This window comes from Chaetodon auriga, chromosome 6 (genome assembly GCF_051107435.1).
Source record: "Chaetodon auriga isolate fChaAug3 chromosome 6, fChaAug3.hap1, whole genome shotgun sequence".
Taxonomy (NCBI): Eukaryota; Metazoa; Chordata; class Actinopteri; order Chaetodontiformes; family Chaetodontidae; genus Chaetodon; species Chaetodon auriga.
In genome coordinates, this window is record NC_135079.1 from 14,574,810 (window position 1) to 14,588,272 (window position 13,463).

General features: G+C 41.0%; 1 protein-coding gene across 1 annotated transcript in view; it reads left to right on the forward strand.

Annotated features, from left to right (window-relative positions):
- Positions 1-4,609: 4,609 nt before the first annotated feature.
- LOC143321779 (voltage-dependent calcium channel subunit alpha-2/delta-1) overlaps positions 4,610-13,463 on the forward strand; it is a 56,743-nt gene continuing 47,889 nt past the window's right edge. Inside the window, exons 1-3 of the mRNA XM_076732417.1 lie at positions 4,610-4,835; positions 11,027-11,108; positions 11,342-11,458. Of these exons, the coding sequence (XP_076588532.1) occupies positions 4,747-4,835; positions 11,027-11,108; positions 11,342-11,458 (288 nt within the window). The 5' untranslated portion in view covers positions 4,610-4,746. The remainder of the gene's footprint in view (positions 4,836-11,026; positions 11,109-11,341; positions 11,459-13,463) is intronic.

The following is a 13,463-nucleotide window of genomic DNA, read 5'->3' on the forward strand; positions in this document are numbered from 1 at the left end:
CTCCAATGACATGTTTGTTTTTGTTTCAGTTATTGTTTTATTTTTATGTCTGTGTTCAGTTTGACAGTATGCGTTCAGTTCCTGTGGTCGACCTTTTTAGAAGATTCTTTCACTTTCTTTTTCACACGTCAACGAAATTCACAAATATTTTTACCCAGTGACTTCTTTGTCATCTACGTACAACAGCAGAATGTGCTTATGTGTATTTTAACAGCCATAGATTCCATTTTAATTCACTTCCCTCTTTAATGACTCAGACTTCTTTACCAGTTCTAAAAAGTGCTTTGATGGTTTAATGGCAACATGCCAAGCAAGCAGGAGTTCAGAGGTCAAACAAAGCAGCCAAAAAACTGATCACTGTAGCTTTCTTTTGTTTGTTTGTTTAATTAAATTGTGATCCTGATGTGACAAATGAAGAATTGGTAAATCTGAATTGAAGATAAGTCAAAAGCCTGGATACACCTTCTCAAACATGACGAGGAGACTGGAAATTTATAAATGATCATTGGAACTTGCTGTCATACTTACTGCTTTGTAAGCATTTTGTTAAAATACATTATAACTGCAACATTGTGCTGCAGTGTTGGGCTTCTTTTGCACACTTTGCTCTTGAATTACTTTTTTATTTTCTTTTTCTTTTTTGATGGTTCGGTAGGTTTGTGAGTGCCTTTTTCTTTGGTTTGAATTATTTCACACAGACTATCTTGCATTGTTTTCCCTGTTGTTTGCTGTTTTGGCTTTAGTCTGCAATGAGTGATCTCAGCTCCAGTTTGCCATCCTTTGTCATCTACACACTCTGCTTGAATCACAGTTGTGTTGTAAAACCATTAACTGCAATAATCAAGGGTATTAAAAAAATAATCTTCCATCCTTCCATCCATCCATCCATCTATCTTGAGGCATTCCAAAGCCATATGAGATATATAACTTGCCCATTTCTTGTTCTGGGTCAGCCCAAGGGTATCTTAGCAGCTGGACATCCCTTGAAGGTGCCTTGGGGGCATAATCAGTTGCCTGAACCACAAACTGGCTGCTTTCGACACACAGAGACACACATCCTTTCGACGTGAAGGAGCACTGGCTCTACTCCAAGCTCCCTTTCGATGTCAGAGCTCCTTACCCTGTCTCCAACGGTCAGCCTGGCCACTTTACAGAAGAAACTCATTTGGTGGTGCTGACTCTCATCCTGTTTGCTACACGCTCAACAGCAAACTGCCAACTGCCCCAGTACATCCTGGAGGTCACAGTCTGATGAAGCCAACAGAGCCACATCATCTGCAAAGAGTAGAGAGCAATTCCAAGTTTCCCATCTGCACAGTCACCTCCTTCTTCTTTTCTCCATTGAGATATGCCTTGAGATCCTGTTTGGTCAGTTACAGCCTCCTTTTCAGCACCCTGGAATAAGCTTCATAAAAGAGGATGAGCAGTTTGATGGCCCAGTGATAGGAGCACACAATCTGGCACTCTTTTCAAAAATGGGAAGCACCAACCTAGACTGCCGAGTCTTTATGTTCTGCCTCTTCCACAGAGGATGTGCTGGTCAGGCTCAGGAGTTCCTCAAATATCCTCAGTTATGGTCAGCAGTTCTACCCTGCTGCACACAGCCTGAGCCAAGCTTTCCCTTCCTGAGTTGTTTGATGGTTTGCCAGAACTTCCTTGAGGCCAAGACCTTCTCCCTAGGGTCCCCAATCTCCTCTGACTCCTGGGTTCTTGTTTTGGCAACCACCGAAGCCCCAGCCCTTCTGGCCTCCCAGTACATATTTGCTGCTTCAGGAGACCTATAGGCCAACCAAGCTTTAGAGGCCTCTTCCTTCATCTTAACGGCCTCCTTCACAGCTGGTGTCCGCCAGTGGATTCTTAGGTTGCTGCCACAACGGATTGCACATAAGTGGTTTTTGCATAAATCTGTCCCATCAGTCTGGTTTTTACCAACTGTGCAGTACAGAAGTTGCTAATCTGAGGTTAGTTGCTGATGTTTTTATGTGTGTTGACTCTGTTAGTCACTCTACTGTAGTTCAACATGGCCACCACGTTTGATACCAACTTTCATTGATCTTACAGGACTGATCTACAGATGTTTACTTTGGCTTAATTAAACTGCCCTGAAGTTGATTTCTTATTTTCCATGTTGGGTGGGCAAATGGCAGCTTACTACTTGGCTGAATTTTATTACATTTGGATATGCTTCCCCTTGGTTTATTAACTGTTATAATGATCACACCAATCAGTCTGAGCACCCTGCATCTGGATATCCTGCTTTTCTGCTTTCAAATATTAGATATATTTTTTAGATTGTGTTCATTGTTACATGATCAGTGGAAAGATAAGCATTTTGTTTAGATATATGCACAGGAATGAAAAAGCAGGTGCAGATCCTGGCTTTAAATCTTTTTTTTTTTATCTTTCGTATCTAAAAATATGTTCCAAACTGACATGTTCTAGTGTGCAGCTGCTTTTAAGCTTTGTTCTTCAACAACTGATTCTTGTGATTCCTATAAATGACCTCCAGATGGCAGTATGCTCTATCAAATGAACTCAACCGTCACTGTGCAGTATTAAGTCCTATTTGACCAGCAGTGCTTTCACACATTATTATATTAGCATCATTGCCATGTCCACAGGTGGTTCCCTCTTATGAAGTCAAGGTTAGCCTATTATGCTGATATTTAAAAAGGCTATTGTGCGCTCATCCATTCTGTACCCATTAATATGTTTAAAGAATAATTGTTTATATTGATTGGGAATAACCACTTTATGTGGAGTGAAAAACGCAGGACTATAGGGCAAACCAGGTCATTAGCCTTACATGTCAAGCAAAACTGTTACATTTTGAATTCTTTTTTTATACAAGTGAATCTTGTAATAGTTGATAATTTAAGTCATGTAATCATATGGACTATGGATTATGTTTGTGCTGCCAGGTTCTTTAGACAGAGATACACTGTCTGTCTATGTTTGTCTGACAGATGCCATTAATATTATTCTGTTATTCTGGTCTGCACTTCTTCCACTATATGTAAGGAGAGATGTAGCAGCTCGAGCATTAGTCTGACACCTCTTCCTGTTTGCGACATAATGTGAGATGCTCCAAATTAATTAGAAAAAGTATTGAATGGAGAAGTCTGTAGAGGAGGCCTTTGCTATTATGAGTTCTCACCACTTACTAACTTTTCTCCACCCAATCGGCAGGTGCATCTGTTCCTGTGCTGGGGGAAATGAGTGTGAGAAAGGTGTGGTGAGAGAGAATGCTGAGAGGGTGATGTGACAGGGAGAGAAGGGATGAGCATAGTGGAGAAACTGAGGGGGAAAGAGCAATAGTGCAGTAGAGTGAGAGCAGGCCGAGAGTTGTGGATGGGAGAGACAAAGAGGGATGGGGGGTGATGGAGGAGGGGAGGGTGAGAGGACACGAGAGATGGTGTGTGGTTGCCAGGCAACGATTGATAACCAAATCCCCAAGCATCCTGCTTGTGCTGCCCTGCCCTCCCTCCAGGCCTGACTTACACACACACATGGACGAACACACACACAGACACACACGCACAAACACACATGCACGCATGCACAGACACACAGAAACACATTAGGTTTATTTTCTCTTCTCGTTTTGTTATTCAATTATTCAATAAATTCAAAATCTAGATGCTCAGAAAACATGATTTTAGATACTGCAGTGGTGCAGGAGCTTGTATTGTATGTATCATTTATACATTTGTGTTGGGATGCACAGCACATCGCCACAAATTCAATCTTATAAAACAGGTATGATTGATGGCGCTGAGATTTATTGGGCTTTTACTGTACTTTGCTCATAAGGTTTTACACAGTATGTGTGAAATCAATAGATCTGTCACACTGCTGAAGCACTCATTCCCATGTGGGACAGTTTCTCTGCTTGCTGCCACTCATGCAACCAGTATGACTGATTGCAACGAGCAAAGATTGTGCTATCAAAGCCAGTAAATTCTCCCATCCCTGCAGGTTGTAGGAATTGACAGGTTGTAGGGCATTTTAAAGAGCCAACCCTACATCTGTATTCAGCGTGCGGGCGCTCGTGTGTGTGGTACCTGTAGTCAGACCCTCCTTTTAGCAGGTGTTTCTTTATAGAGGTAAAAAACGATTTGTTGCTCCCAACATGGAATGCTGTACACCTCGAGCAAAGGAAAAAATAGGCTTTCTGATGCTTTTTGGACCCAAATAAATACCAGAGCTGCTTTTGAAATATAACAGAGATGTTTCTATTTATGGGATCATGTATCAAGTCTACAATTATTCTGTTTTATACTATACAAAAGCAGAGATAGTGTGAATTGCATTAGGTCAAGTCATTACAGAGTGTCACATTACAAGATAAAAGGAGCATATGTGAATTTTCTTTCGGTAGATTGAAGGGGGGGCAACAGGGTGAGAGAGGGAGGGATAGAGAGAGAAAGGAAGAGAGAGAGAGAGAGAGAGAGAGAGAGAGAGAGAGAGAGAGAGGGGAAGAGAGAGAGAGAGACTGAGATCTCCAGCTTCAGTACCTGTTAGAGCGCTGGATGGTCCGGTGATCAGATTAGAGGCGTCAGGGTTCGTTAATCTGTGAGGGAGCGACAGACTGCCACTCACGCTGCTCCTGCACACCGCTCCCATTCATCGGCGGCGAAGGGGAGCGGAGCACATTTGGTGTTGACGCGCGTCGGGGAATTTCCGTCCCCCCCCCCCGTCCCCCCTCCCCCTTTTTTTTTTTTTTTTTTTTTTTTTTTTTTCACAATGGATACCTGCAGGGTACGAGCCTGGGTGCTTCTGTTCCTGTTATGGCAGGACGGTTCTTTGGCATCGCAGTTTCCGACACAGCTCATGTAAGTATAGCCCCTGTAATCCAATTTCTAGTAGGAAATGTTGTGGTTTGCGGACTCCTTGTTTCAAGTGCCCGTCGTTTAGAGAGTATTACGTTAAACGAGCCACTCAAGGTGTGCAGGCTGTACAGTACGTGCGCGCTTGGGGGTGGGAGAGTGGGGTGGGCAGGTCGTTTCATTCATGCACCAGTGGTCACTTGAGGAAGACGCATTTGGGGGTAGACAATACCTCAGCTGCCCTGTGGCTGCTCGCCTCCAGGCGGTGATTAATGCTGGTTACCATAGCCAGCAGTTCGTCGCCGGTGGATGGCTGTGGCCACTGAGCGCCGCGACAGCTCCTCTGTGAAGTTGTTGAGGAGTTACCAGCGGCTTCGCCCAGCCCTCATCCTTTATTTAAAATAACAGAACTGCCCCTTGCGAGTTTGGAGTTTATTCGTTCCGCTGTAAAAACAGAATAATGTTGTGCGCAAATATAGCAAAACAACTCCATTAGTCAGATGTTCGTTTGTATTTTAGATAAGTAGGGCAAATTCCACACAAAGTTCTCTTGAAATCCAGTTCACATTCAGGATGTTTGCATTGTTCAGCTGAACACCTAATTCAGCCCCCTACAGCTTTAAATGCCCAACCAGTCATTTTGCGACCTTATAAATTCGAGGTCTATTCACATACTGTGTAATTAAAGAGCTTGAGTCACAGATGGAAAATCAGCATGGTGTGTTTACAGCATTAAACAAAACTTTAGCCTCAGAAACGATTTACCTGTGACGTGAGCGTTAAAAGACCCGTCCATCCCCTTGGGAATCATAACAGTTTTTAGTTTAGATGTTTTTCCAGGGCTCTACCTTTACATGTATACTTATATACTTACTTTTATTCATTATTCATCACTGAGAAATTAGAAATAAGACAAATTCTTCTCAGTGTAATACAAGTGCTGATATTTGAACTCTGAAGGTACAGGTCACAAATGCTTCTCCTTCTGCTGCAGGTTGGATTGCTGTGGCATAAAATATACACTCTTATGGCAACATAGCATTTGACAGAACAGATACTTATATTTGTGAGAGATGAAAACGCTTGTGATTGAGTGAGCAAGGGTCTGAAGTCAATTCAATTAGATGCTTTGTATTTACAAAATCATCTTGCAGGTAAAATTGATTGAAATGGTGCATAAAATTAAAAACAAGACAAAAAAAAAAAAAGCTTTCGCCAACTACACCTTTCAACCACGTTGCGTCTGTATATTTTGCAACATGAAGATCTCAAATGCTTCTTTTGGATTCAAGTGCTAAAAAAAACCTTGCAGGCCCCAGCATCCATTCTAATTGCATGTTGCACTGGAAGCTGACAGTCTGCCTTGGGTTTACTATTGTAATGGGGACCATTCAGTATCACCATCTTCATATTTCCATGGCCTCTCTCCTTTTCTGAACCGTTGCTGGAGTCAGTTTCCATTAGAAGCAGGGGAGGTTGTGGAGGGGTCTTCTTTTGAATGATCTTTTTTTTGAGTATTTCAGTGTGAAGTAACAAGCAGTAAATATATATAAAATCAGCAAATGTACATAATTGTGTCCATTTTCAGTTCTATGTGTCTATCTGCGTGACTAAGGATACAAGAGGAATATAGTATTTAATCATGGCTGTAATATGTCTGCAAGGAAAATGGGTTTCTGTTTGGAGTGTGCATGATGATGAGCTGCAATAGTGTTTGAACTTAGACGTGAGCCAAAATAAATTAAAAACTGAATACAACAACCCATTCATCAAGTGCACTCTCCTGGATTACACTGATCAAACGGAGAGCAAGAAAGAGAAAGAGAGAGAGAGAACACAGATTATGTAAAGGTAATTTTGCAAAATGTAACCAGCTGGTTTGGTGCCTCTTTATGATCCTAAATAGCTCTGTTGTACAGGTAAATACTCGGGAAATGAAACATTTTGTCCTACCTTAAATGTCTAGAGAAACATTTCAAAGTAAATAAAAACAAGAAAGGTACAAATACCATCTCGTGGGATTTTTTGAGTTTGTAACAATGAACTCATGTTGGCTGTTCCAGAAATAGTTCAGAACAAGATCATCAACAAGCCTGCCCAGGTTGCAAATCTGAGCTGATAATTGCTGCAGGAAAGTCAGAGGATGGTCAGAGATTGATCCTCCACATATGAAGGTACTTTTTATTATCTGGGTCAGGCTGGAGAAGGACTGAATTGGCCTCTTGGGTGTTAGTGTTTAGGCTACAGAGCGTGAGCACAGCACCTCGGGTTGTTTTGGTGCATTACTGTTGGTGTTTCCATGCCTCATTCTGCTCTGCTGTCTGGACTGGACCACTTCTGTCTTAGCCTCTGTAATGATGTGTAATTAGACTGTAGTTTAACACAGCCACCAATTGAGATACACAGTATGGACCAGCTCATTACTCTCTCCAGTGCCAAAGCGATAGTACCACAACATCTGTCTCTCTCTTTCTTGTATTGTCTCTCCGCCTCTCTTTCTGTTTTGCTCTCATTTGCTCTTCCTGTGTCTGAAAAACAATGTAGGGCAGTGTCTGACCCAGTTGCCATTTGCATGTGTATTTGTGTGTGTGTGTGTGTGTGTGTGTGTGTGTGTGTGTGTGTGTGTGTGTTTAATTATCCAGCGTTGTACTAGAGGCTGCAGTAATGAAAGCCCAGCAACCAGAGCAGAAACATTTTGCTACCTCAGCTCAACGACTTTATTAGTGTTAAGGCATCTCCGAAATGTTATTTTAGCCTGTGAAAAGAGCTTAGTGTGATGACAATAAGATAATAGCATCACTGTAGTTCACCTAATTAGTATTCATATGTAAACAGCTAAAATTAGATACACTACTCTCTGGCAGGAGGAGATCTGACTTCACATATCCGTCCTGATGCGTTGAGAGCAGGCCTCATCTAATGGTATTTATGAAGCACGGCCATTAGACTAGGTTTGAGACCTCAAGGGATGGTTGGAAATGCATGATTTAAGGATGAGGCATTAATGTGCAGAGGTTTTCCATGCCTATGGATAATGCAACTGTGCCTAAACCTTAACTGCTTAAAGGCCAATTTAACAAGAGGATTTGACTGTAAATACTCATATAAAGCAACAGGCCGACGGCTTTGGGGACTAGGAGCATTACTTCCTATTTTATGGTCCTTTACTGTATATGATGAGCTAAATGTGCACTTTACAGTCACCACTTCTTTGTCTGCACACACACAAGGCAAATGCACATTGAAAGGATTCAGTATCATGAAAATTGGGCTGAGCTATTCTGCAGATGAGACACTTTTATGAAGCCTTTGATATATGAAATATTCTAAATAGATTTTGAAAAAAGGAAACAACAAGAAAAAAGTCCAAGTCATTTATATTGGACATGCAGAAGAGCACATGCCCACATATCGCACCTCCTGGGTTTTCTCATCCATTTGTCAACACCTGAGAGTTTTTGTTATAGAGATTTACACTGGTAGCAGTAGATTGCACAGAAGTTAAACTCCGGAGAGACGGCCCTCCGCTTCCCTGAATGTCAAGTTCCTAGATGCACAAACACACACTTGCACACACAAGCACACACTCACACACATAAACTCTAACTCACAATTGACTTGTCAATGCTTCAGGCTTTGAGAGCTTAAGGGTCCAAGGTCCACTAAAATGCCTTACAATCAGTTTGCTGTTAGTAGATTTGGGGACAAAGGAAGGGTGGGGCGGAGTGGAGGAGGGAAGAGGATGCAGAGAAGAGAATCTAAGAGGACAGAAGAGAGTGAAGGAGAGATGGGAAGAGTAACTGTAACTATTCTGTAGCACAAATCATAGAAAATTTAGCCAAGCATGTTCACATTAAAGGAAGCTGAATGGTGGTGTTGCTCTCAAACACACACTCAGTGTGCACATGCAGCACCTGTTTCATCAGCAGAATAAGAAAAAAGTGTAATTTAACAGACTAATCATAGGGTTAATAATAATAAGAAAATAAAGAAATGCATCTTAAAATAGATGGAAGTGTAAGTATGAGTAGTATTAGAGTGTGATTAGTGTAGACTGCGAGACATGAAGACCAATTAGTCACTAGTGGCAAATATTACTGATACTAAAACCACTTGAGAAAACAATCTCACCACAAGGTCTATGTAGCAGCTATTCTGGAGCTTTTGATCAGACTGTATCACACAATCTTCATCAGCAGATAGAATTTGCTGTAATGGACTTAAACATTTAAGCCTGAGACGTCCTCAGAATGAACGGGAGGTTGAACATCTACTCGTTCATGACAACTGGGCACGCTCCGTCTGCTGAAGAAGATCATGTGACATGATCATATTGTTTTCTCAACTGCTGTTTCCAAGATCAAGAATTAACTTTGAAGTTTAATATTCAATAAAGCTGTGTATCAGTACCTTCTTTGTCACATTATGATATATCTTTTCCTTTAATATTGATTGTTGTTGTTGTGTAATATTGATCAATTAGTGTGCTAGTTTTACAGTAGCAATTGAGAAAACAGTGTCCACTAACATATTAAAAGGGTATGCCAAATGTTGGGAATTCACTCTAATGGATCATTGTCAAAAAAGAAAATATTCTGATTAATATAAACAGAAAATGTGCATATGAATGCAGATTAATTTTAAAAAAAAAAGCTAACAAAAAGTTAAATCGTTAGCTAAAACAGTAGCTCAATACTACTTGGACTACAAGCGGACTACAAATGGAAACTAGAGTACTTAGAGTTATGAAAATCTCATCCCTTTCCTCCAGATTCCACATTCATAGCTGGACATCTATGTTAGTTTGCCTTCACGAAGCCATCAAGCTCTGCCAATCCTCAGTCTGCAGTGTTGTCCACAACCCCTAAACCATCTGGCTTTGGGAATTAAGAGATAGAAGTTGAATTATGGCTGACCCTGCTCTAATTTCTCTACCTACCCTCTCTTTTCCTAAACAGTTTCACACTGTGCTATCCCCTCAGGAATTACCCACTCTTGCAAAGTGTCTCATCTTTCTCCACAAGCAAACTTCCTCAGAATTTGCCCCATCCATTGTGGGTTTTGTTTCCCTGATGCATCTTTGCCATTTCTCTTCTGACGTCTTGATCATCTGTACCTTTCTTTCTTTATCTTACCACCTCCCTCAGCTGCATCGAGCATCAGAGTAAATGTTTTGCACACATACTGTAACTTGCATCACACCCATCACACTGCTGCAATGACAGTTTTTGAGAAATACTTTCAGGGTATGCATATCTCTTTTTCTGTTTATTATAGCTTGTTTATGTGAGGATAATGTCTCTTTGCCACTGGGAAGGGTCACAGCTGAGTCTGTGTTAGTGCGAATGCATGGCAATGAGAGCATCTGTATCCCATGCCAATCTGTTATCACTCTCATACAATATTAATGGCACCGTGTTAGTGTGCATGCGTATGCGTGTGCACGCATGGTAGCTTATATGGAGAATGAATGCATCCACATGCACACGCATGCACAAGTATTTTGCTCCGACAAGCTTCTCATACCAGGTACGCCTCAAGATGATGATTCAAGTCACCGTGTAACTTAACGCATAATGTCTTTGGTCTTTGTCAGTCCTCTCTCATATATCTCTATCCATGGCCCCTGTGTGCAGGAGGCATGGAGTGATATATCATGTCAGTATATTATAATGCAAGAGCTTATTATTGTCTGACAAGATGATTGGAGGAAGCTGAGAGGAAGGAATAATCCAGTGTGTGGCACCAGCAGGCTGGACCCCATAATGCCTGGAGCTCTTTGATATACAGAGAAGCACGATGGTCTTGCCACCTCCCACCTCTGGCCTGTCCACTCACATCACTGTCACTAGTCGCAACACCGGCTGACACGTACCTGATTGGCTGACTTCATGTTTGAACCCTCAGAGAATAATCGCATTGGTTGACATCCAATGACACACATGTGATTGAACGACATTGTGTTTGTTCCCAGTGATTCCGGCAATGATTGGTTGACATTTTGCTTGACCTATAGGAGTGATTTTCTTTGTGCTTTTTTTGTTTTTACACTCTGTGTCCAGATGGTCTTGTTAGACGGTAGATGTAAGATAACTTCACTGACAGTTTAATTGCGCTGTGAAGTGTCTGTGATGTCTCTTCGAAACTGTTTGCATCTGAGTTACAAGATTGGTTGTGTGCAATGCTTTGTCCCGTAGGATTAAAGAATGGGTTGATCAGATGCAGAAAGAGCTTGTCACCCTGGCAGACACGGCCACAGCCGGGAAGAGCCTCACGCAGGTATAAACACTCAAACACAATACACACACACGCATAAAGAAAGAGCACAATCCAAATTTAACACTGCTATGGACCCCCCTCAAATCAGTGCATCAGAGAATCATGTTTAATTTTCAGTAAAATTCTATAAAATGTTTTAAAAGGAAATAAAACATATATTCCTGACACATGAATATTTCTTGAATCACCGTGTGTGTGATTTGATATGTTCACTACTGTCTATTTTTGTTTAGATTTTTCAGAGAAACCAACACCTGTACAGTGTGGAGCAAAACGACGCAGAGGAGCTGGTGGCCAGAGCAGCCACAAAAATTGAACAGCTGCTGCGGAAGAGGTCTGCTGCCTTGGAGGTAAGATTCACCCCACTTAGAGGAACCTACTGTCAGGTTTTAATTTCCATTGGTTTAGAGCTGCACAGGATGAGAGCTTTATCACAAAAAAGTTTACCATCTGCTTCTTGTTAAGACATTGTTGACTTGAACATCTGCATTCTGGAACCAAAGTGTGTGCGGTGAACCATGTGTTTCATCCGCTTTTTGGTTCAGCCCTTGGCGATTGCGTTAATCACGTCTCAGTTTGTACTGAGAAGCATAAGTTAGAAGAAAAAAACAAATGCTTTGAAGATGTTTTGTAGGACTGTAGGTTTTTAACATTTGTGACAATTAATTAGACTCATTAGATTATCAAAACGCATGATAGAACAGCGTTCCGTTGCAAATTCTCCGTTGAAATGAACAAGCCAAGTGTATTTAGTTTATATGTGAATGTTGATAGACCGACTGTACAGCTACTAGACTCCTGAATAGATAGAAGAGGGTAAAAAATGAAAAGAGATTTTAACTTTGCACTGGAAAATATGCCTGTTCTCAGCAGTGAGACTTCAAAAACTAGATAGACCTGGATTGAACCCACAACACTGTGCCTGAGGGCTTTAGCTGAAGAGTAGTAGAGTTAGTGAGAAATGTAATTCTGAAACATAGTAAAAATATTACTATGCAATACATCTTTTTTTTTTCTTTTTTTAAATGTCTTTGTATGTTTTGCATTTAGAGGACAAGTTTACAACCCTGAACCAATCATTGCTATATTCAACAACAATAAATGAAATTGAGTTGGATATCTAATGATCTCTGAAGCTCATTGCCAAAATGATATAAAATGATAAATAATTTTTTTTTGGATAAATTCTAGTTGTAAACTGAAAATAACACTTCTGTAATTATAATTATGTAAACAAAGAATTCACATGTTATTGCCCAAAACATAAAGCATCTCATTACAGTTACACCACCATCTGGCTGCTTATTTTAATTATTTGTCTGGCTGAGGTTTCACACTAATTTTCCAAGTGATTGCTGTGAGTTTGGTCGAGATGATCCTTCAAATTAAGGAAGTCACATTCAAAACATTTTAATCATTTTCTGGCTAACACTCTCCCTGGTCCTCCTCCATACCGAAAGGCTTCCTGTGAGGGAAACAAATATTCAGAATTAGTTGAAATCAACCTCCATAATTCTGGAGGCCTTGACATCGTCACAAGCTGTTATCTGAAAGATGTGGTCACTTTATAACAGCCACTAATATTTCTGTGGTGAGGTGAAATGCTTATAACACGTCATGAAATTGCGTGACTTTATGGATGATAGTTTGTAAAATGCAATAACAACAGTGGGTGAAGTATGCACACAAAAGAGTAGAAATCAAGGACTGAGATCTTCATTCTGCAGGATTCAATGTGATAATGAGAGCTTTGACCCTGGGGATGTTCTTTCTGTCTCCCCTGTTCATTTTTTTTACTCAGAAGTGGGTCAGAGATGCTCATCTATATCAGGAGTTTGAACTGTTTTTATACATTCAGAGGGAGTTCACAGCACCCTTCACTCTGTCTTTATAAGGCATCACCATTGTTGTCTAATTAGTAATGGAGAGGGAGTATTTATGAATGTTCATAAACACATCTCCTGCCAAGTGTCTGTCTTGTGTATGTTAAGTAAACACCCTGGTCTTCTTATCATTTTTCCGAGCACTGGTGCCATGAGATGCGTAAGCAGTGAGGAGAAAATTGGCTTCAGTGTGTGTTTTGCAGGGGTCGGGTGTGTTCGTGTAAATGTGTTTTTGTGTGTGTTAAGGGTAGGTGGTAGGAGGCAGGCTAGGGGTCAGCTAGCCTGATGCTGACAGTCCATCCAGCCTACGGACATCGATCACTTCTCACTCTTTATTGCTTCTTTGCGTCTCATCCTCTCCTACAAGTAACCTCAAGGCACACTGATATTGAATTCTCTGTCCTGAGATGTATGGATGGGGAGGTAAATGGATGAATGGATGATGTGAAAGAAGGGCAATTGCATGAACCTG